Consider the following 23,771-nt stretch of genomic DNA (forward strand, 5'->3'; position numbering starts at 1 on the left):
GGAAGCAGGCTCAAAGGGAGGCCACTCTTACAACAGAGACAAGTAAAACCATGGAATTTGTTGCCATTGGATGGTGCAAGAGCCAGAAATTTTAAGGGGCTGAAAAAGGGTTAGGCAAAAGCCTGTGAGGGTGGGGAGGCCCTGGCACGGGTTGCCCAGAGAAGCTGTGGCTGCCCCATCCCTGGGAGTGTCCAAGGCCAGGTTGGATGGGGCTTGGAGCAACCTGGGCTAGTGGAAGGTGTCCCTGCCTGTGGCAAAGGGTGGGGTTGGATGAGCTTTAAGGTCCCTTCCAACCCAAACTCAATGATTCAATGATTCTAAAACCACGATGGGTCAATCAGTTATTTGGCAGTTGAGGAGGCTGAGCCAGCTCTGGTTGCTGAAAGTCTCCAGAGAGCTGGTTTTCAGGTTATGGGGTGGTGCAGGGTACAGACAAGCTTGGTCAGCCCTGGCTTGGCTCTGGCACTCCTCTGTTGAACACCTGCTCCCAGCCCCTCCAGCGGGATGGGAAGCAGAAGGAAGGAAGGACGGAGGTCGTGGTTGCTGCTCCTGCCACAGTGGCCTCGTTCCGCTCTCTCCTCCAGCACCGTCACCACAAACCCTGCAACAAGAGGGCGAGGTGGGAGTGGTGGCTGTCCCCTGCTGCCTGCCCGCTGTCCCCAGCCACGGGGAGGGGGTTCCAGAGCCGGGTTTGGGGTGGGGAGGCTGCACCCTGCCTGTGTGTGCACGTTTGGGTGCTCTGGGTGCAGGGCGGGCACGTGGCTCCCTCGGCGCGGGGCCGGGCAAGTCCGGGCGCTGCAAAAACCTGCCTGAGCAGCCACCTCCTTCTCCAGTCCCCTCCTGGCCTGTTTTCCCGTCAGCTGTGCCTGTTCTCCCTGCAGGCTGCAGGTTTTGGGGTGGGTGATGGGTTGCCCACGTGGCCGTGGGCAGCGTTTCATCCTCGGTGTGCTTTTCCCTGCTCTGCTCCACGCTGTGGGTCAGGAGGAAGGAGGGGGGTGCAGTAGCATCTCAGGGAGTCCTGTTGGAGTGTGTGCCCTGGCTTGTGGGCACAGTGCCCAGGGGAAGGTGGCAGTGCTGGCATCACAGCTCTGCTCCTGCCCCTGGGGGAACTGGGGCAAGACAAGGAGATGTTGTTCCCCCAGAGGGTGGTCGGGCACTAAACAGGCCCCCCAGGGCAGTGGGCACGGCCCCAAGGCTGCCAGAGCTCCAGGAGCGTTTGGACCATGCCCTCAGGGACAGGGTGGGGTTGTTGGGGTGTCCTGGAATCAGTGATCCTTGTGGGTCCCTTCCAACTCGGGATATTTTGTGATGGGGTTGAATTTCCTCTCCCTCTGTGCTGCACAGAAAGGGCAGATCTCTGTCAGGCCGACTCCCTGGAAGGGTCAGAGTGCTCTGCACCACAGCTGGAAGGGTTTGGCTTGGGGACCTTTAAATGTGCAGGGAATTTACAGCTCCTTCTCCAGCCTTTTCCCCCTTTCCCTGCCCAATTCCTCTCCCAGCTCCTCTGCCCGTGTGCTGTGTTTGTGTAACCTGTTCTGGCATGTGCCCTGGTCAGGTGGATTATGCTCAGCAGAGCTCTGCCAGCCTGGAATGCCAGCTATGCATCCCCTGGATGAAGAGGCAGGCGCCCCTTTCAAGGGTGCCAGGAGCTTCCAGGAGCTTTCCCGAGGCACTGGTGCCTCTTCGAGGGAATTTGGGCAGTGCCAGAGCTTGTCAAAGGATGGCAGGGGAATGCTGGGGAGGCAGGGATGGGGGAAGGTGCCCAGTGGAGGAGCAGAGCTGGTGTGAAGGTTGGGGCTGTGAAGCTGGTTGGGGTTGTGAGGGTGCTGGAAAGCAGCTGGAACGCCCACACTGCTGGGGGCTCCTTGCTGGTGAGGCTGCTGGGACCTATTCCTCCCCATCCATGGGAGGCTGTGGGTGGAAAACTGGGATTTCAGAGCTCCAGCAAGGAAAGAGCACTGCCCTGGGATGTCTGGGAGTCTCTGCCTGGGGGAGAGCTGGGCTGGGCTCTGCCTTGCCACGGGTTTAGCAGCTCATGCCCCAAGAGTGGAATTGTGGTGCCCTGCATGCACACGCTTCCCACAGAGCTCCCCTTCCCTCCCTCACGGCTTGTTATTCACATAAAACAGGGTTTTAATCTCTTTATGGGGAGAACTGCTGGTTATTTTCCACTGACACCCAGGCGGGACCGCGCCAGGCACAGCGCTGCTCTGTTCTGCACAGGAAGCAGAGGGTGAAACTCCTAATCCTGCAGGGGGGGGAAAAAAAAAGGAGTTTTCCATTTGAGGCAATGCTGGACTAGGCTGTAAATCCATGTGCTTTCGCCCCTGCCCGTGGCCAGCAGGTTCCTGGCTCCAGTGTGGTACCAGGGGTGTCGTGGGCAGGAGGGAGCTCATTCCTGTGATGTTCTCACAGGCAGTGCAGTTATTCTTAGAGGGCTGGGCAGATCCTACAATATTATCAGGGTTCCTGCAGTCCTGTTGCCAGGGTTTGGCAGTAACCCCCAGGGACTGGGGCGTATATTTAGCTCTTGGAACAAGCCCTGTTTCACTGTTTGGAATGGTATGGCTGGAGGTAGTTCCTGGGGTGATGCTGCCCTCGGAGGTGCTTCTCATGGAAAGCTGGAATTCTGCTCTGCTTGGTTAGTTCCTCTGTGGGACTAACACCAGGCTCGTGGCCCTGGTGTGCTGGCTGGGGCTGTGTCCACTGTTTGGAGCAAACCTTTGGGGTTAGGTGGTTCAAGTGCTCACCTTTGCCTCCAGACTGTGCTGTCCCTGGAGGCAGAGGAATGTCGAGGTCCAAATCAGCTGTCTCAAGCTGAACTCAGCTGGCCACTTGTTCCCAGACTTCCCCAGAGGCCCCGTTTGCCCTAAAGCTGAGCTTAGGAGGTTATCACAGGCAGCTCAGCAGGGCTGTGAATGGGGAGCTGGGATCAGTGGCAGAGCTTCTGCTGCCTGGGGTAGCACAGGCTTTTTTTTATCTCTCCATACCACTCGTGAGAACCATTCCTTGACCCTGAGCAGGCACTGCAAGGCTGAGCCCCCTGGCACGTGGTGCATGACCAGGGGCAATCCTGGGGGCTGTGGAGCTCCAGGGAGCAGAGCTGTGTGACACTGGTGTCTGGGCTGTGCTCAGCCCCCTCTGGCAGGGGAGCTGGAGCTGTGAACAGCAGCCACGTGGGCTCTGAGGCTGCCCAGTGCCAGCTGGTCCCTCTCTTGTGGCTCAGGTGAGCAGAACCCTGCGCTCACCACGGCAGGGCTCTGCACAAAGCTGCTCCAGCCAGCCCTGCCACTCGTCAGCCCTTCTTCCAGCTTTGCAAAAAGTCCCTTTTCCTGCCACTTTGATGTGTTTCCATTGTTGCATGGCTGTGGGGGCAACAGGGCTCTCTGGTTGCAGCTTAAGATAGAGCAGAGGTGGCACTGCCAGACTGCAAATGAGACTTGTCACCTTATTCCTTGTCACGTTATTCCTTTCTCCCCTCAGTGCTGCTGCCTTAAGCTGGGCTTTTCAGGAGCAAAGGCCCATGTGCTGGGCTCATCTGTGTCACTGCTGAGCGCTGGGGCTCTTTTTGGGGGGAGAAGGATGGTGAGAGGAAGCAGGGAGGGGGTGGTCCTGGGGCTGCAGGAGCTGGAAGAAAAGCAGCTTTGTGAGGCTGCCCTGCCCTGTCAGCCCCAAAAAAATGCCTGGCTGGAGGGTGGTGTTGCTGCAAGCAGCACCTTCCTCTCCTTGCTGTGCTGCCTGGGAGAGTGGCAAGGGCTGGGCTGTGGAAGCTTCATGGAATCACAGAATATCCCACGTCTGAAGGGACCCACAAATTTCATCGAGTCCAACTCCTGGATCTGTCCAGGACAGCCCCCAAAATCCCACCCTGTCCCTGAGAGTGTTGTCCAAACACTCCAGGAGCTCTGGCAGCCTTGGGGCTGTGCCCACTGCCCTGGGCAGCCTGTTCAGTGCCCAGATACCCTCTGGGGGAAGAACCTTTTCCTGATGTTCCTCAATGCTTTGGCTTCAAAGATCATTTACAGTGGGGAAGTGGCTACAGAGATATGATGGAAACCTGCTCTCTGGGATCTGTCTGGGTCCATGGCAGCAGCTTGCTCAGAGCATCCCCTGCCCACCCTGGTACCTGCTGGCTCCCTTTTCTGCTTGTGTGCTTGAAACCAGCTGGTTGCCTCTTCCCTGGGATGCCTTTCCTCCGGATTGAGCAGCCCCAGCTCTCAGTCTGTGCCACCCTGCCACTGATTCTGCTTTCCAGGACCAAATTCCACGTTAGCAGTGGGTTGCTGCTGTTTTCCAGACTGCGTTTTTCTGCCTGCTTTACTCGTGCCTGGTGCCTGTTGTGCTGATGCTGTGAGTGATGAGCTGGAGAGCATCCAGCTGCAGGTACCTGGGAAAGGCCCCTGCTCTTTGAGATAAGGCTGTGGGGAAGCTGCCTTGCCCACAGCTGCTACCTGCTGATGGGGGAGCAGCTTTGTCGGGATGGCTTTTCCCGGATCCCTGGATTTTGTGCCCCCAGTGCTCTGCTGCTGTGCTGCCTGCTAAAGCAGCGTGTGCTGGGAGTGGAAAACAGCTGCTGTTGGGTTATTCCACAGGACCTCATACAGTCTGCCTTCCATGGAAATGGAATTCTTTCCCACTTTATCTGCCGGATATATCCCGTTGCGAAGTTTGTTTGGTGTTTTTATCTCCCGTAGTCCATCTTTGTTTTGGAGCCGCTCAGTGGAACATCAAAGGCTGGATTTTCCCACCCACTTACTCGGGGAAGTACAGAGCTGGCTGAGCCTGGAGGGCAGGGCTGCTTTTTGGAGGAGCCTCCATCGGAGCCAGTGCCCATTTCACTTCTACTGAGGGATCTTGGGCAATAACCCAGGCCAGGCTTAAAGGTCCTGACACAGTCCTGGGCCAGCCTTCCAACTGGGAAGGGGAGGGAGAAGCTGCTGCTTCCAGAAGTGGCTCAAGTAAATAGGAAAGAATACGTCTGAGTTTAGACTCTGTGTGTTATTGAACGGATCTGATGCTTCCACTGCTTTGAGAAAGCCAAGCCCTCGGGCTTTTCCTGGTAAATCCTTGGATCAAACTGCGTGTCCTGGTGTTGGAGAGCACACAGACCTGGGGAGACAGTCGTGCAGTGCTGGGCTGTAGAGCCTGTGTGTGCCAGGATCCAGCTCCCACGGCTCCTGAGGTGCTGCCCGGATTCCAGGGGAGGGATGGCAAGACCTGAGAGGGCATTACAGGCCCAGGCTGCTCCATCCACCCCCCTCATCCCAGCTTTCCCATGGCTGCAGAGCAGGTGGGACTGTGGGCTGAGCTGCCTGGAGCCGGCGGGCTCCGGGGTGGTGAGTGTGGCTGGCAGTGCAGATGTGCTGATGGATCGGATCCCTGCCTCTCCTCTCCACGCCTCACCTGCGGGCACACATTCCTCTGGCATCTGCTCAGCCAGCCCTGGGCTGGCTGGGGCTCACCTGCCACCTTTGTGCTCTGTTTTCCTGGGCAGATGTGCTCCCTCTGGCAGCCCACGGGGAGGGAAGCACGAGGTTTTCCAGCTGGGTGGTGCTGCCACCGCTGCTGTTGGGAGCCTGGGACTGCAGGCAGAACCCAAACACCCTGCTGCTAACAGCTTCCCCGGGAAGCCTGGAAGGATGCTCTGTAGGAGCTGGCTCTGATGTGGTGCAGGGTAAACATGCACTTCCCAGCTGTGCTGTGTGGTTTTTCTCTGCAGAGGATTTTTCTCTCCCCGAGTACGCTGAATTCTCATCCCCCGGGAAAGGAGCCGTCCTGCTTCCTCAGCCTTCCCTGCAGGGTCCTGCCCCAGGTTCTGTTCTCACCAGGGCTCTGACAGCTCCCTGCTTTGCAGGGTGTTCCTCTCCTTGCCAGGGCAGCTCCCAGCCCAGCTCAAGTTCCAGGATTTATTTGCTAACAAACCGCAGGAGGGATTTCTGAGCTGGCAGCTCAGCGGGATGAAGGGTACAGGGACACTTCCTGAACCAGCCTGTTGTTTTCAAACTGCAATTCCCTTTCCCTGGGGAGTCTGCAGGCAGACCCAGGTCCCTGCTCTGCCTTCCCCAGGGTAACACCTGGTTTGCTCAGCGAAGGGGAGAGAAGGAACAGCTTTCCTGGTGTGTGGCTGTGCTGTTGGAGTGGTGGGGGTGTGGATCTCACGTGCTCTTTGGGATAAAACACTGGGAGTTCTGTCAGGGTTTCACGGCAGCTCGGACAGATTGGTTTGGACACAACATGATCCTTCCATTTGCACGTGAAAGTGGAGCTGATGGTGGGTAGAAACCGCTTGGAGATTTGTTAGTGGATGGAACTTTGGTTGCCTGGGAGCATCTTTGCTTTGGATTCAGAGCTAGGGGAGCGTATCTGCCAAATTCCTCCTAAACCCTGCCTTCTCCATCCCCAGCTTCCTACTGACACCAGCTGATCCACTTCATGCTCTTCTGGCTCATGAGAACCCTTGCCTGCTGTGCTCAGTGCTGCTGGCTCGGGCCCAGTTCCCAGGCACTGAAGGAGGGGGGAATCTAAAGAAATCCAGGCTGGAATTGTTTTTCTAGACTGGTGATCTCTCCCAGACAGCTCTGGGTCACTCCTGGCCAGCTGGACTTGCACTTTCTTTGCCCAAGGGAGTCTTTCCTAGGCTCTGTGGAGGCCTCATGGAAGTGCCTGGCTCCCTTGAGGCTGCCAGTGGTGCTTCTGCAACATCCCACCCCGTGGCTCTGCTCGTGGCATCGGGATTTCGGTGCCATGGAGCCAGAAGGGAGCGGGGCAGGGCTGGTGGGAAGAGCTGGCTGGGACATGAGGGAGTGGGGATGGTGGTGCACAGCCTTAAAAAAGCTGGAAGCATGGTCTGCTCAGGGGTCCAGTTCTGGGAACAGCCTTGTTGGTGGTAGAACAGGCTCTGCATTAAGTGTGTCTTAACTTTGAGCTCGTCTTTAACTTGACATCATGCCCACCCATGTTGTGCAGAGTCCAGTGCAGGACCTGCAGATCCCTCTGGATTTAGCCCAAAAGGTAATAATAATACCTGTGGAGCATTTCCTTTGTGCTTCAGGCTGGGCTTTTCCAACCCTACCTAAAGAAGAGTGGAGGGAACATAAAGGGAAGGGATTTTAAGAGGGTGGCTGGGCCACTCCTGCTGTTGTGGGCTGTGTTTATCCCCCCTCCCACTCTCTGGGAGCATCCCAGTGGGCACTGGGAGCACTGGGAGCTCTGCAGAGAGAGCAGTGTGTGATAAGTGCTTTTCTTGTCCCCAGGGGGAGGATGCTGGACGTCCCAACCCCTCCGCCCGGAGCGTGGGAACCCTTTGGTGGAGTGCAGCCCCGGAAATCAGCCCTGGAGCAGGCTGGTGTCCTTCTGAGGGTGGAGGGAGGATGAAGGGAAGCAGCAGTGTGGGCTGGAGCTGCTGCCCTGTGAACCCAGCCAGCCCCTGGGGCCCCTCTGGCCATTGCATGTCCTGACAACAGAAAGTCCTGCCCTGGGGCTTCTATTTCTCTCACAGAGCCCGGATTTTTGCACATGATCTGGGCCTTCTGCACATGGTCTGGGTGTTTTGCACGTGTCCTGTGCCTTTCCAGGGGGATTTTCCCTCTCCCACCACAGAGGTCTCTGCACTTTGAGCCTGTGCACTCAGAGCTGCAAGGACAGGGCTGTGCAGGCTGGATGATTCCTGTCTGTCTGTCTGTCCAGAGGGCTCCCAAGGGTGTGGGTCTGGTCACCTCTGGCCTGATGATGCTCCTGGTGCAGGGAAGGATGGGGAAGGCTCCAAGGAGGGTGGAGAGACCCTGCTGCCTCTTGTTGCTCCAAAGGCAGGAGTCCTGTTGGAGTGTGTGCCCTGGCTTGTGGGCACAGTGCCCAGGGGAAGGTGGCAGAGCTGGCACCACAGCCCTGCTCTGCTCCCACCCCTGGGGGAATTGTTACCCCAGAGAGACGTTGGAGATGTTGTTCCCCAGAGGGTTTTTGGGCACTGAACAGGCTCCCCAGGGCAGTGGGCACGGCCCCAAGGCTGCCAGAGCTCCAGGAGGGTTTGGACAACGCTCTGAGGGACAGAGTGGCATTGTTGGGGTGTCTGTGCAGGGCCAGGAGTCTGGGAGAGGAGAGATCTGGGAGCTTCCTGCTGGGAGCGAGCACTGAGGGATGAGGAAGGATGCTGCAGTGGCTGTGGAAGGGCACTGGGGATGGGACCCACACTGTTCCTGCTTGAGCAGGAGGCACCCTGCAGAGGGGCCTGGGACCAGCCTGGCATGCCCAGGGAATGGCAGCTTGCTGGGGGAAGCTTTTCCCCCCTGATTGCCCTGTGTTATGTCTTCTGCACCCCATTCCATGGAGCGTGGTGGGACTCTGGGGGGCTCTGCTCCCTGCTGTGCCAGACAGGTGGTCTCTGTGTGTGAGCACATGGCTCACAGAGCGTCCCTGGCTCTCCCAAACACGTGGCCCAGAGTCCTTGGCAGCAGCAGGGTCCGTGTGTGGCTCGTGCCTCCCGTGTCACGGTGCCTGTGGCACGGGACGTGAGGGAACGTTCCATCCGAGCCCGTGGACGTGTTCCCTGGTGCCTCCAGCCCCTGTGAGCCGCAGCTGGGATTCCCAGGGCTGGGAATCTGCCCTGCCACCTCCCATCAGCACTGCCCTCGCTGCCACACTCCCTCCGGAGTGACAGCCGGTCCTGCCCTGGCTCCCCGTGTGTGTGTGGGGATAGAGTTGAAAGGAGCTGGCACTTGTTTGAAGCCTGCTCCAGATTAAAGGCTTTCCCTTCACAGTAAATCTTGCATGTCTTACATCTTAATGTGTTACATTCTTTGCCCTGGAGCGGGGCTGGAAAGCGGCCGTTGCGGCGCTGACCCGTGCCGGGAGCGGCAGCTGAGGGAGATCGGAGTGTCCGGCTGGGATGGGAATCCATCGGCCTCACTGGGTGGGTGTGGTGGTCAGGGGGTTGGGGAAAGCCACAGCTCGGGCTGTGGAGGGCTCTGAGTGCCACGGAATGCCCGCAGGGGATGGATAATGGATGGATAATGGATGGGTAACTGGCTCGCTTCGGCCACATCATAACAAAGAATAACGGGGTCAAACTGAAAGAGGGGATATCTAGGTTAGATATACGGAAGGAATTCTTCCCTGGCACAAGTTGTGTGTGGCTGCCCCATCCCTGGGAGTGTCCAAGGCCAGGTTGGACAGAGCTTGGAGCAACCTGAGCTAGTGGAAGGTGTCCCTGCCCACGGCAGGGGGTTGGAATGAGATGATCTTTAAAGTCCCTTCCAACCCAAACCAGTCTGTGCTTTTATAACTCATATGTGCACTTCAGGGGTTGGTTTGGTGGCTGTTCCAAAGCAATCCCGGAGCCAGCTCTGCATCTGCAGCTCATGGCACTTTAACTCCCATTAAACAGCCGTGCAGCTCAGACAGATGGTCTGACCACGCTACGGGGGTGTCAAAATACAGGAATAATTGTTTACAGGCAGAAAACTGCCTACGTGGGAATCAACACCCAAAATTGATTGGAATTCGTTCAGAAGGAGCCCCGTGGCCTCAGTCAACAGGGGATGTGTGCAGCAGGCTCCCTCCCTCGGAGAAGGGGCTGTCAGGGTGGCTTGAAGAGGGGAGAACAGTGGGGCTGGAGAAGGGAGACCCATCACCCGGTGCCACGGGACGAGCAGTGTGGCCTGGCCAGGCTGGTGGGCACCACCTCCAGCTTCCAGGCACTTTTCTCCTGGGAAACAGGCGTGGTGCCTTCTGTGCCTGGCAGCACAGGGGGGGTGGGTCCCATCCTGTGCACCTGGGGGTGGTCCTGGAGGCAGGTGGGGGGCAGCGAGGTGGCTGCTGGAGCGTGGTCTGTCCCGCCTCGGCGCGGCGGGAGCGGGGGCACATTCCTCTGCCCTGACTTCAAAGCTTGTTGCTGGATATACAGAGCCCAGCAGCCTTGGCAACCCTCGCTGGCAGCAGCTGTTTGCTGCTGTTCCCGGGCTCTGCTGGGCTCTCTCTGCCCTTTTGGCCTCCCCACTTTGGGAGAGGTGCCTGGCCCTCGCTCCGAGCCGTGGGGACGTGACTCTGCCATTCCCTGCCCTCCTGATCCCAAACCCCCTTCCAGGCAGTTGGTGTTGGTGTCGTTCCTACCCGCTCTCCGAGTCTGTGCTGCCCAACTGTGCTGATCTTAAGGGAATTTTGGAGCACCTCTAGCCTGTGTTTTGGTCTCAGCACCTTTTGGTGTTCACCAAGGAGGGAAGCTGCAGGAAGGCCACCCTCAGCTTGGGACCTGGTGTTAAAGTGGAGTGAGGTTGTCCCAGTCCCAAGGACATCCCACTGGTAGGGTTGGATGTGGCTCCTGAGATCTACCCAGTCATCCCACTGGTAGGATGGGACGTGGCTCCTGATCCAGGGAATCTTTATGCCACACCATAGCCCAGAGGGACTGGTTGAGTGAGTGAGGGGCTGGTCCTTAATGCCAGGGCACAGCTCCAGCAGCTCCCTGCTGCACCATGGCATTCCCAGCTCCTCACCTGGCCAGTTGGAGCTCTAAGGAGAGAACAGCCAGCCCCCCCTGTGTCTTGGACCTTCAGTTAGACACAGGGTGAGCATCTACTGGTGTCTTGCTTCCTTTGAGGTCCCAGGCCTTGCCTTTTTCCAGTTAATCCAGGTCTGCCCTGCTGCAGGGGTCTTCTCAGCCAAGCAAAGCAGGGACACGCTGCATCTTTATGGGAAGAATGGGAAAACGAGTGGTCACCTGAAAGAGGGAGCAAGTGCAGGTCCAAGTCCTTCTCTGCTGTCATTTTGTGCATTAACAAAAGAACTGTGTGTGTTCCCTGGGTTTATGTGGGGAGGAGGGGTTGGGACCTACAGCAACCTGCTCTCTCCAAGCAGGATCAAACCTTCCTGTGCCTACCCTGTGCTTCCTTAGGTAGTCTCAGGTGAGTCCCTGTTGTCCCAAGGTTTTGGGATTTGGGCAGAGCAACACCCCTCAGTCTCTAGAGGAGGATGGGTGAGAGGGCTGGGTTGTCCCGAGCGCTGGTGGAGGTGCTGGGGCTTTTCCAACCCTGGCTCCTTGCCCAGCTTTTCCTGAGCCATCCAGGTGACTCCAGCTGCTCAGCCCTGTGCTGGGAGTGTTGCTGCAGCCCAATTAGGAGATTAAATCCTGCTATTAGGGAATGAGGCTGCTGCAGTGTGGGCTGGCAGCAGTTTCCTGCTTTCAGCTCCTTCAGCTGGTTTTGGTGCATTGGCTCCCTCGAGTCTCCTGAGCTTTGTGCACCCGATCCCAGCCCTCAGAGGAGACTCTGGAATAAGACTCCTGTGCGTCCCCCATGGAGAATTTTGGATATTTCCCCCGTGGCAGGGAAGAAAATGTGTTCCCCAGCTGTGCTCCCCACCTTGCCACCAAGAACTGTCTTTGCCTGGGTTTTGGTGGGTGCCCCTGTCCTTGCCTGGTTGGCTCTGTTGACATTGTTTGGACATCTCCCCTTCCTGGGAGAGGCAAGGGCTCTTCTGGCATTTAATCTGGTGGCTTTGCCTCTTCTTTGGTTAATTTTGGGTGAGACAGGGACTCGGGATGTTGCAGGGACTCTGTGGGGATCAGACCCGCTCCCCGAGATGCTTCTCAGCAGCATGACAGGAACTTGGCTGTCCCTTGTGCCCCTGATAAGGCTTATCTGCCTTCTCCTGGAGTCCCTGCAGATCTGCAGGCGTCAGGGATCCTGCCTTGCTTTTATCCAGGCTGTTCTTCCCGGGGCTTTGATCCGCTCCCTTTCCCTGGCTCGGAGTCAGGGTGGGTGAGGGATGAGGCTGTGCAGGTCCACAGGCTGCTCAGGGGGGGCTGCAGGTTTCTGGGGGTGAACCTCTCATGCAGGGGGTGAGGAGTCAGACCCAGGGCTGTCGAGCTCCTCTCCATGAGGAGCAGAACCAGCCCAGGATGCCCAGGGAGGAGCAGAGCTCTGCGGGCAGAATTTACTCTGGTCTCACCAACTGTTTTTCCTCTTGTTTCTCTTTATTTTTTTGCATGTGCTGTCCTCTCCCACGTGGATTCTGGATTATTCATTACTAGGTAAGAGCAGCATTTATCTCCTTTCTTGGACAGAAAATGGGGCAGGGGAGGCTGGGACACATTTGGTCTTGACACACAAGGATGCTTTGTGTGATGGGAGCTCACGGCTCCGAGGGAGCCGAGTACGTGTGTGTGGGAGGCTGATTCCTTGGATCAGCCTGTTCCTGGGCAGTCTCCAGCTCAGCCAGCAGCCTCAGAGCTCTCCTGTGCAGGTGGCAGGACTGAGCAGAGCACAGAGGGGACAGGAAGAGCGTGTCCCCTTTGCCCACTGCCACAGCAGAAACCCCCTCTGCCCCTCTGTCCCCGTTGTTGGAGGAGTGTGGATAAAACTTCCCTGGGCACAAGTGGGATGTGCCTGAGCATGAGCTGCTTGCTTGGGTGTCAGGGGCTGGGGAGGGATCCTGAAGATAAGGAAGACACCTGGAATGTTTTGAGCTGGGGATGTCTCTGCTCCAGCATCCAGATGCTTTTCCATCCTAAGGAATTTCTCCACAGAAAGGGTGGTCAGGCACTGGAAGGGGCTGCCCAGGGAGGTGGTGGAGTCCCCACCCCTGGAGGTGTTCAAGGAATAACTGGGCATGGCACTCAGTGCCCTGGTCTGGTTGTGAAGATGTTGATCAGTGAAAGGTTGGACTCGATTATCCTGGAGGTCTTTTCCAGCCTCAGTGATTCTGTGATTCATCACCTCCTTTTGGGAGAGGGAATGTGCCACATGGTGTGATTTTTTGGGGTTGTTCTGTGCAGGACCATGAGTTGGACTAAATGATCCTTGTGGGTCCCTTCCAGCTCAGGATATCCTATCCTATCCTATCCTATCCTATCCTATCCTATCCTATCCTATCCTATCCTATCCTATCCTATCCTATCCTACCCTATTCCTCTTAGAATAGCTTTTTGGAGCACACACATGTGTTCTGAAGTGCCAGCCTGTTCCTTTACCAAGAGGAGAAAAGAGTCACCTCCTGCTTAAAAGGTTAAATGGCCAGTGCAAGTACAGCATTCCTGCTCCCTGATAACTCCCTTCTGGAAACAAAACCCACGTGGGTTTGGGCTTGGGTTGAGATCAATAGGATTTATGGAGGCTGTTCCAAATCCTCAGGGTCAGTTGGTCAAGTGGGGTAAATTGAGAGAGCTTTGCCCAAGGTTATAACACTTAATTGGTAACAGTCTGTGCTGGGGTTTCGTGGGAAACCTGACCCTCTCCAGGCAGCCTCTGGAGAGCAGCAGCTGGGAAGCAGCTGGAAAGCAGAGGGTGCTGTTAACAGCTCTCAGAAAAGCCCCAACAGGGTTTGGGAGCCTTGGTGTCATTTTAAGGGCACTGACACCAGCTCCAGCCTGTAATTTTTTACTACTCTCTGCTACTTTCCTGATGTTATGTGGTGGTTTCCTTAGGTTGTGTGATGGCCCAGCCAAGGGCCACCCCTCCTGCCTTGCTCATTTTGGCCTTTAAAGGACAACTTGGAACCTTGCAATTAATTAAAAAAAAAAAATTGCCATTTTTCTCAGCTTTCCTGGGCTGGGGTCGCTCTTTTCATGGCAAATTTAATTGGATGTGACAGTTCAGTGTTAGGAAGGAGCCAGGGAAGCTGCCTGGGAGCAGGAGAAGGCCAGGCCCTGCATGGAATCATGGAATCCTTAAGGCTGGAAAAGAGCTCTTCAGATCACAGAACCTATTTAGGTCTAGAAAAAACCTTTCAGGTCACAGAATCCCAGAACCATTAAAGTTGGAGAAGCCCTCCAAGATCACGGAGTCCAAATTTAACCCTGTGTTCAGCACCAAACCGTGTCCCCAAGGGCCACATCCACATGCTTTTGAAACACTTCCAGGGGATGGTGATGCCACCACTTCCCTGGGCAGCTCTGGGAACGAAACTGGGTAATTCTGGAGCTGAAATGGGTTTGAAGGAGGTAGAAATGCAGGATTGCTGCTGGAGGCAGGAGGGAATGGGATTAGAAGGCTGCTGATGGAGAGGCGATGAAGGATGTTATTTCAGGGTCTCCATTAAACAATTAAGAGGGAATTTTCTTCAGCCAGAGAGAGGGGAGTTAAATGCTGTGAAGGGAGGCAGCTGCCTGTGCTGTCTGCCCTACATGGGACTCTGGCAATGACAATTCTCCGAAGGGAGAGAGAATGAATTTTAATGAAATCTTGAAAGACTTTAAATTTTCATGTTAACGTCAATTATTCAGGACGGTCGAAAAGCAACTTTAAAGCCTCGTAAAGAGGGGGAAAAAAAAGGAAAAGAAGAGGCCAGTTTGATTTTTTTTTTTTTTCCTTTTTTATCGATTTGCATTTTTGCTCCACCGCGGACATTTTAAAGACACTGGTGCTGGTTATTGCATCTGACAGCAGTGCTGGGGAGGGAGGATGTTGGCAAGTGAGTGATGTACTGCCTGGGGCACGGCAGAGGTGCTGAGAGAGCCCAGTGGGACGAGAGGCTGTGTGGTCAAGGACGTGCTGGGCAGCTGAGGGGGCCGTGGGCTGAGTGCTGCCCTCGCTGCTCAACCCGAAAAACTCCCCTGGTGAGCTGGTGCTGTTTGGTTTTAGCATCCCTGGTTCTGTGCTGTGAGCAGGAGGGCTGGGTGCTGGGCTGAGGGAGGCAGGGATGCAGTCCTGGCCTGAGACACCCATTCCCACCTTCCCTTCTGGGAAGGGGAGGTGTGAGCCCAGCCCTTACCTGCCCTTGGCTCTGTCCCTGCCCTCCCTGCGTCCCCCCCAAGGGGCAGCAGCCACCTGAGGGGGCTCCTGGGGTGGGATTTCCACTCCCAGCTGTGGAGGCTGAGCCTGTGGAAGTGGCTGTGATGGGGAAGAGGACAAGTGTGTGGGTTCATCACCACCCAGCCAGCTGGGGGGGTGAGAGTGTTTGAGCCGTGGCTCCGATCTTTGGGCACTGCCAGGACACCCATGGGCTCTGCAGGGTGGGACCAGCTGCCTCTCCAGGACTTCAGGGGGGAGCCAAGGGCACCTCCCGCTCTCCAGCCTGTGCACAGGCAGCGGGAATGCCACGCTGCAGGAAGGAGATCCCCTGGGACCATGTGCTCAGGCTTGGCAGCGGTGAGCACCAACTGAGGACTGGCAGAGCAGGGGGGGGCTGGCTGCCTGCCTGCCTCCAGAGCCTGCTCCGTGCCCCGGGGTGAAGGGATCGCTGTTCATGCCCACATGGGCACCGTGACCCCGCCTCCTGCTCGGAGCGCGGAGCATCCCGGTTTCCCGGAGCATCCCGGTTTCCCGGAGCATCCTGCTTTCCCACCGCTCCGGCGCCGTATCCTTGGCTCCCGCTGCCCGGGGAGGGGGATGCTCAGCATTCTGCGTCTGTGCCCAAGGGCCTGGCTGGCTGCACAGCCCTGCCCTGAACAAGGCTCGCCTCTCTCTCGTGCTCCTGTGCTCTTTCTCCCTCCCCTCTCCCTCAGCCCAAGGCATCTGTCTGCGTTGCTGTTTGGGCTCCCCAGCAGGCTGAGGATGCCTTGCCTCCCTTTGAGGGTGCCCCACTGGTGCAGAGGGGCTCCGGAGCACAAACAGGGCTTTTATTCCCTGCTGCTGGGAGCTGCCAGGCCTGGCTCCCTTCCCAGAAAGCGGCGCTGGGGCCGAACATAAGCAGCTATTGTGTGAGCCCTGGAGACTGAGATCTGAGAGGGGATCCCGCCTGCTGGAGGGACTGCAGAAAGGAGCCCAAGGAACACGGGAGATTTGCAGGCTCTCAATTATGCTCCTCTCACCAAAAATAATGCGGGTGCGACTCCTCCTTTGACATTCGAATCGCTCCTCCTTTGACATTCGAATCGCTCCTCCTTTGACATTCGAATCGCTCTTCCCCCGGGGGGGGGGGCTCTTACAGTCAGTTCGTGTCTAGCAAAGACTGAGTCCTTTGTCTTCAGGGCTGGAGGAGGAAATGGGGGGAGAATGGTCTTACAGTAAGGCCCTTCTCCTGGGAGGGTACCCCAGCTGGGACTGGGGTGCCTCGTGTCATCCCAGTGTCGGGATTGGGATAGGGATGTGCTCAGAGGTGACAGAGGGAGGCGATGCTGGTGGTGTGTCACCCTCTCCTGCTCAGCCTTGTATCCTCCTGGCTCGTTCCTCTCCCTGAAAGATGCACGGAGGGTGGTTCTGGTGGGGGTTTAGAACTCAGGCTGCTGCTTCCCGGGATTTTCTGTCCCGGTGGGAGCACCCTCAGCACGGACTGTGGGTCTGGGGGCAGCTCAGCCCCCTGGCAGGAGATGAGATGGCCCAGCTGGATCTGCTTCCCTCTCCTTCCCGAGGTGGGATCAAAGCTCAGTGCTGGTGGGGTGCAGCAAGGCAGGGTAGGGAAGATGGTCTGGTACAAGTTAGAAATGCTGCCTGTGATTTTATCTGGAGAAGCTGGAGCTCAGCACGAGGACAAAGAGATGGTTTAGTAAAGTGGATTAGGTGGGAAGTTGTCACCCGATGCAGGAAAAAAACTTGTGCAGCACGAGAAAAAATAATGGCTCTTGGTGCCACAGGGGCTCGGAGGGGGCTTGGCTCTGAGGTGGCTCGTGGCTTTGCTTTTTCGTGCCTTGTTTTGGGTCTCCCTGTTCTGGGCCACAGCCACAGCTCCACGAGGACCCTGATTTCTGCCTTTGATCGGTCTGGATGCAGCCCTGTAACAATCCAGGGAAAATCACTCCGCAGGTAGAACACGAGGAGGGAATGGCCGGGTCTGGAGTCCCTGCCAGATCCTCTAATCAGCCCGGAGTTGTGGGGAAGGAGGCGAGTTCCTGCAGCGCCCTCGTGCCTGTTTTGCCCCCTCCCCAAAGCAGGGCTGGGGGTGTGCAAGGGAGCTAATTGTGAGGCCGTTTCACGAGTCATTTGGCCGCGCTGAGCCGCGCTCAGCAAAGTGGCTTTTAGGCTGAGCTTTTCCAGCTCAATCTGCCGGAGTGGTGCTCAGCAGCGCGGTGCCTGCAGCTGGCCTCGTCTGAGTAAACTTTCCCTGCCTTCAATAAAAACGTTTGTGTAGCAGAGACTCTGCCCTGGGGGCTTTTTTTTTTTTTCTTTTTCCTCCCCCCCCTCCTCCGCCAGCGCAGCCCCGGTACCCAACCCACGGCAGCTCCTTAAAAGCGTGTTTGGTGGTGGCAAGAGAGGGGAAACCTCAAATCCTTGCAAAGCAATTACTGCTAATGAGACACTTCCTACACATCTGGTTTCAATTCTGGCTGCGTTTTGGGGGACTGTTCTTCGGAGCTTGGGAACGGAGGAAGGTGGGGGAAATCCCTGCCTCCTGCTCTTCCTTCCAGCAGCACCCTCTTCCCGGGCTGGCAGTGGGGATGCTCCTGAGCTCCCACCTCGTTTTCCAAACCTAAACAACGGGCACCCGGAATTGCAGCCCTCCAGGGAGGCTGGATGGCAGCGGCAGCAGCAGTTGTTGGATGCTGATGGGCTGCCAATTGATTGATATGTTTTTGAGAGCGGCTGTAATGTGGTTAATTAGTGTATAATTTACAAGAGCGGGGACGGCTGGATGCCCCAGACTTCAGAAAAATTCCTGAATTAATTGCCAGCTGCGAAGGAAAGGGAGAAATTCTAGGGTTTCTCGTTTGTGGAGGGATTTAGGATTGAATAGATGGAAGCTGTCTCTGGCTATCCTGACTTTTCCCAGCCCCTTGTCTCCTTTGCTGGATACAGAGGCTGCAGCAGAGCATCCCATTCCTGCTCCCTCCTGGCACTGCCTGCCTGCTGGGGCTGGGAAGCAGGTGCTGGAGTGGCCCTGGCTTTCAGTGGGACCTTGGCACCCCCGTCCTGAGCTCTTCCCAAAATCCCACGCTGGCCTTAGGTGGATTAGCTAACCCCCCCAGGGCTCCATCCCCGCTTTCTGTCTGTTCGGCTCAGGTCTCTCTTTGGAATGCAGATCCACATGGATCCTGGGCCCCTCTGGCTGCTGGTTTTGGCAGCAAGTGCCTTGTTATCTCGGCCCAGAGCGTGGCCTTGGAGCAGGATGCAGAGGAACAGTAGGGAGGGTCACGGAGAGAGGGATTTCAGGAAGTCTGTGTTGCTTTTGTGCGCCGAGCAGCGGGAAGGTGGCGTGGGAACCCTTGGCTTGTTTCCTTGGGAATGAGACAGCCCAACCTGGGCTCCCTGGCGGGCTTATCAGGGGTGTTGGGGTGAGGGCCAAGGGAACACTGTGCTGCTGGGTTCCTGGGATCCAGCAGGGATCCCTTCCCTGGCTCTGCAGGCAGTGCAGCTTCCCTTGGGAGCTCTGTCACCTGAGGAGGGGGGTGCAGGTGAGTGACATCCATCCCCTGCTGCCTTCCCTGGAATGCAGCAGGTGCTCCTCTGAGGGAAGCCTTGCAGAGGAACCCCCTGCCCTGGGCTTCACCCCGGGTTTCATTATCAGCTGCAAAGCCTCTTCTCCAGTTTGGGATGCCCAGGCAGGGTTTTTCTGGAGCACAACTGGCCTTGGGGAGGTCTGACCCTTGTGGTGGCAGGGAAGTGGCCTGGGATGCAGCTGGGGAGTGACTCAGGATCAGAGCTGTTAGTCAGGAGATGGCTCTGCCCTTGCAGCAGCTCTGTGGGGTGACTCCAAGTCACATGTGGTTTCCCAGAAAGTGCCACTTTTCCTGACACAGCCTCTGGCAGGAAGGAGTAAGTCCAAAGGCATGTCCTGGGTGCCTCAGAAGGGAGGGGAAGCTTTGTTCCTGGCTGGCATCCCCAGGCAGGCCACCAGCTCCTGCTCTGCATCACTTCTCTGCACAGCTCAGGCTCATTCCCCTGCTCCAAGTGTGTTTCTGTCCAGGAAAACTTTCCACAGTCAAGTGCTTGACCTTGGAACAGAGCCCCCCCTGCTCTCCTTTCGGGTTTTGTTTTATTTAATATATAGTAAAATAAACTTCTTTTCCCCTTCTTGGTGTTCACAGCTGCTCCACTGAGCTGCAGCTCCAGGAGGGGAAAAATCAAAGCCCAGGGAAATTTGCTGGAGTTGAAAGGCAGGTCAGGCCCAGGGGCTGCTCAGCTCAATTGCCCTTTTGTTCTAAAAAACGAGAGGCAGAACATGTGCACCCTGCTGGAACGGTGGGATCTCCTGGGCCTTAGGAAGAAGGAGCTGTGGGGTGGAAGGGGCCGCTGTGGGAAGGGGCTGGGGTGTCCATCCAGCTGGAGCAGCGCTGTGTGGGTGGATGCTGCTGAGCACAAGAGTGGTCTGGAGTCTCTGTGACTCACACTTGGCTCGTGGCTCCTCGGGGTCAAGCGTCCAGGGTGGCTGTGGGTGCGTCCCAAGGCCCTTCACCCTTCTGGGATCCTGTTCCCCACCCCCAAACCAGAGCCAGCAGCACTCCCAGGGGACACTGCCCCTTTTCCCTGCCTGCCCCTCACCCCGTGTGCTCCTCCCTGTGCTCTGCCCTGGGTAGCCAGCTGGGATTTGGCCCTGGAGCAGCAATCCTGTTCCATCCCGGGGCTACAGAGCTGGAATTCCTGCTCCCAGGAGCTGCCAGCTCTGTGGGGTCCTGGCCAGGCAACTCCATCTTCTCCCTATTGCTGTCTGGCTGCTCCTGGTTTTCCCCTGATTCTGAGAAGCAGCTGCTGTTACTGGAACATCAGGGCTTGGATCCTGGATGATCCCAAGGATCTCCACACCCCAGTGGGACCTACTGCAGGGATACCCTAAAGTGTAGGTGCAGTTGGGGAATAATGCTGTGCTTTGGCACGTGGGAAAGGAGCTCTCCTGCTTCCAGCTGTTCCCTCTGTGTGTGTGTGTGTGCTGTGTCCCTCTGCCACAGCTTATTACTGGCTGGTCCTGGGCATGTCACTTGTCCTGGGCATGTCACTTGTCCTGGGAATGTCATTTGTCCTGGGTATGTCATTTGTCCTGGGAATGTCACCTGTGTGTGTTTGTGTTTGGTGATGTGGTCTCGGAATGCCTTGCAGGAGTGTGGAGGACTGACATGGTGCCATGCCAGGGTGGTTCCCTGGGATGCCAGGGTGGCTCCCTGGGGTGCCAGGGTGGCTTCCTGGGGTGCCAGGGTGGCTCCTTAGGGTGCCAGGGCTCCTGCCAGCAGCTGGGGGACCCGCCTGCTGTGAGGGAAGCTCTGTATGTGAGGTGATGATGTGTTGACCCAACGTGGGGTGGCAGCTCCTGGCCCTCTGCCACGGGTGCCTGAGGTGACCAGGCTGAGCTGGGAGAGCTGCCCACACCCCCACAGGGGACCTGAGACCCCCCAAAATACACAACACCCACCCTTGCTCTGTTCCCTCCATCCCACACTGGCATTTCCATCTTTTCCCTTGGCAAGGGCTCTCCTGCTGCTCCCCAGGAGCAGCAGAGTAAGAGGACAGGTCCAGAAGCACCACCTCTTCTGCCAGGTGACAGGAGGATGTGCTGGAGGCAGCACAACGCACATAATTTTAATTTAGAGGCATCAGAGCAGAGGGAGAGAGGGAGGGAGTGCAACCAGACACAAACATCTCATCTACACCAGGGCTGGTCATGGGGTCTTGGCTTTCATTTCTGTTTTTCTTCCTCTTTTTATAAATGAAAAAAAAAAAAAAAAATCCCAAAATAACTGTGCTGCTCTGGGATATTTTTAAGCTGTTTTTTTTTTTTCTCCCCCCTTCCCTCCCTCTCTTCCTTTCTTCCCTCCATCTCCCAACAGGTTCCAGCAGACAGGGCTCCCGGGGTTGCCAGCGGAGGAGGCAGCACGTCACTTCCTTGGCACGGGGCCGCTCCCCAGCCCTCAATGCTCACTTTGTTTTTCCCCTCATGGTCCCCAGCGAGCTGCCAGGGCTCTTCACAGTGTCACATTACCCACAGCTCAGTTGTGGAGCTGCTGCTAACGTGGCACGCAGAGCACCGAGGGGGAAGGGGGGCTCTGCACCCCTCTGTGGGGTGCTGGGTGTTCCAGCTGCATCCTTGCCTTCCTCCTCCTGTGTTTCCTCTGCTGGGTGTCCCATCCTTGCCTTCCTCCTCCTCTCTTTCCTCTGCTGGGTGTCCCTTTCCCTGGGAAGTCGCCCACCTCTGTCCCTTGTGTCCTCACCCTGCCTGGCCCCGCTGCCCCTGGGCTGTGTCTGTCCTCTCTGAGCAGCCTGGGGAGCACCACATACTCCAAATTCCACCTGCTTGTAACTGGGGAGTAGCTGTGCTGTGGTGCTGGGAGCAGGCAGAGCAGTCTGGGCAGAGAGAGGGACTCTCCATCAGGAGCTGTATGGATAGGACAAGGGAGGAGGGAGTTCTAACTGGATGGGGGGAAATTTAGGTTTGCTGTCCTTCCCTGGGAGGGTGGGGAGGCCCTGGCACAGGTTGCCCAGAGAAGCTGGGGCTGCTGGAAGTGTCCAAAGCCAGGTTGGATGAATCTTGGAGCAACCTGGGCTAGTGGAAGGTGTCCCTGCCCATGGCAGGGGGTTGGAACGAGGTGAACTTTAAGGTCCCTTCCAACCCAAACCATTCTGTGAGTCTATGAATAGAAGAGAGGGGTTAAGAGTTGGATTTCACACGGGGAGATCCCCGTGTCCTGGTGGGATGAGGACCTGGCTGTGTGACAGCTCCTATTTCCATAGGCATCTAGAATGAATTCCACAATGGTTACAGGGCTTCCCTCCTGCCCTACGTTACTTGCAGATAAATAATCTGTGCTCAAGAGTGACTATTAAAATGCTCAGCTGCTTAACCCTTCACCTCCTCTTTCATCACGTCTGTTGGGAGCCTTGTTTCATCTGCTGGGGACTTTGTTTCATCTGCTGCTCTGCTTTCCTCAGCTTCCAAAGTCATTCTGGCCCAGGTGATGCATTTGGACAGGAGGGATCAAGCTGTGATGGGAAAGGGTTGTGTGGGAAACATCCCATCCTTGGGAAGCTGTGGAGAGCTCCAGGCTGAGCTCCTCCACTCTTCCCAATTAGTTTGGTTTCGGGAAAACACCTATTGGCACGATAATCCATGAAATGTAACAGTTAATGGAAGTTCTGAGCCTTTGGCTGTGCTGTGGGGTCTCCTGGAGCCATCCTTGTGAGGGAAGAGTGTTGGCTCCTCGTGGATCAAATCCTCTGAGGATCAAATCCAGCACGCTTGCCTCGTGTGGCTGGCAGCCAGCACTCAGTGCTGAGGTGTTCCTGGTGGGGTTTGTGTCGTGCTTTGCACATATTTGGGGTTCTGGTTCCGTTTGTCCCTCGTCCTGGTGTTGCAGTGTGGGATGTCACCGGTGACATCAGGATCTGGAGGGTTTTTTTCTGGCTCTCTGGAGATTTGGGAGCTCATTGTGCTGTTAAAAGAGGTTTGGATCAATGTGCTTAGAAGGTGGGGATGGGAATAAACTCAGAGGGGGCAAGTGATGCCCCTAAATGAGGGTTAATAGGGGAAGGATTGGGGTTTACTGGGTAAATCCAGCGTGTTCCTGTGTTGCAAGCGAGGGTGGCAGTGCCAGTCATGCTGTCCCTCTGCCCTTCACAGCCAGATCTGGACTGGGGTGGGTCTCCAGGGGCACAGTTTGGTCCTGGGCCACCTCTTGGGTCCTGCCAGAGGCAGAAAAAATAACTGTCTTCCACATGGGAGCTGGTGGTTTTCTCCTGCATCTTCCATGTGAGATGTTGGATTGCTGGGCTAAAGGGATAAAGAATTCCTGCCCAGGATGCAGGTGCCAGGAGCCCAGCCATGATCTCCTGGGGTGATTTGGGAGCTGGTGCCTGATGCTGCCTGGAAAGGGCTGGAAGAGAAGGATGGAAGTGCTCCAGGTGGTGTTGGTAGCGGAGTGCTGGCGGAGGGGGCTCGGGGAGGAGGAAAGCTTGGGGTCAGCTGCCTGTTTTCTTGCTTCTAACTGTTTTGTTCTCTCCTTTTTCTCCTCCCCTGCTTTCTAAAGAACATAGGAAGCTTCTTGCTGGTAAGTGGTGGCGTGTCATTGCAAAAAAAAAAATTTAAAAAAATTCCCATTTATTTTTCCATCCACCATCAGAGTCGCTGGTTAGTCTGTGCCATCCTCCCATCCCCCTGGGATGTGCTGGAGCAATAGGGACCTCCTGGAGCTGGGCACAGCACAGCCACCCCCGTGGGTGTGTGCTCCCCCCTCCGAGGGAGCTATTGCTTTTAGATCACAGTTTGAGGAGCTCCCTCCCCCTCTGCCTCCAGCTGGCCCAGCCTGTAGCTGGGCTGGGCTCATTTTTGGTTCCTCAAGTGGCAGCTGCTGTGGCATCAAAGCCTCTGGAGCGCTGTGGGTGTGAAACTGTGATCTAAGGACACCTCACCTAGTGTTTTGTCTCATCTCTGACTCCATCCTCAGCCTCTCACCTTCACCAGCATCCTGGGGAGGGTGGGGGGAGAGCACCCCGAGCTCCTCCCGGGGGTGGAACGGGCAGGCTGGGCTGCTGACCCGGCCCGGGGGGGTTGTGAGGGGCTGTGTGTCCTCAGTCCTCACCCTGGCTGAGCTGGGAAGCTGCAGGTGTGGGGCAAACACCCCGCAGACAATTCCTCCGGGAATCTCCTGGCAAAAGCGAGTGAAGTGGGGGCAGGACAAGGGCTGATGGTTTTGAACTGATGGAGGGTGGATTTAGACTGGATATAAGGAAGTTTTTCACAACGAGGGTGGTAAAATGCTGGCACAGGTTGCCCCATCCCTATAAGTGTCCAAAGCCAGGTTGGATAGAGCTTGGAGCAACCTGGGCTAGTGGAAGGTGTCCCTGCCCATGGCAGGGGGTTGGAGAGAGATGATCTTTAAAAAGTCTCTTCCAACCCAAACCAGTCTATGATCCTGAGTGTGGGCACAGATCAAAGCCCCTGGGGTGGCCCTGTCCCTCCTGTCCCTGCTCCTCTGGTCCCTGCCC

General features: G+C 56.7%; 1 protein-coding gene across 4 annotated transcripts in view; it reads left to right on the forward strand.

The window, feature by feature from the left end:
- The window catches only part of AGRN (agrin), a 113,566-nt gene that overhangs the window by 21,975 nt on the left and 67,820 nt on the right, over positions 1-23,771 (forward strand). For 2 of the 4 annotated variants that reach the window (XM_051786408.1, XM_051786409.1), the window contains exon 3: positions 22,814-22,834. The exons of the other annotated variants lie outside the window; for them this stretch is intronic. In XM_051786408.1, coding sequence (XP_051642368.1) covers positions 22,814-22,834 — 21 coding nt within the window. The remainder of the gene's footprint in view (positions 1-22,813; positions 22,835-23,771) is intronic. 4 annotated transcript variants of the gene reach the window in all.

This window comes from Manacus candei, unplaced genomic scaffold (assembly GCF_025592945.1).
Source record: "Manacus candei isolate 608988 ecotype Guabito, Panama unplaced genomic scaffold, ASM2559294v1 h1tg000022l, whole genome shotgun sequence".
Lineage (NCBI taxonomy): Eukaryota > Metazoa > Chordata > Aves > Passeriformes > Pipridae > Manacus > Manacus candei.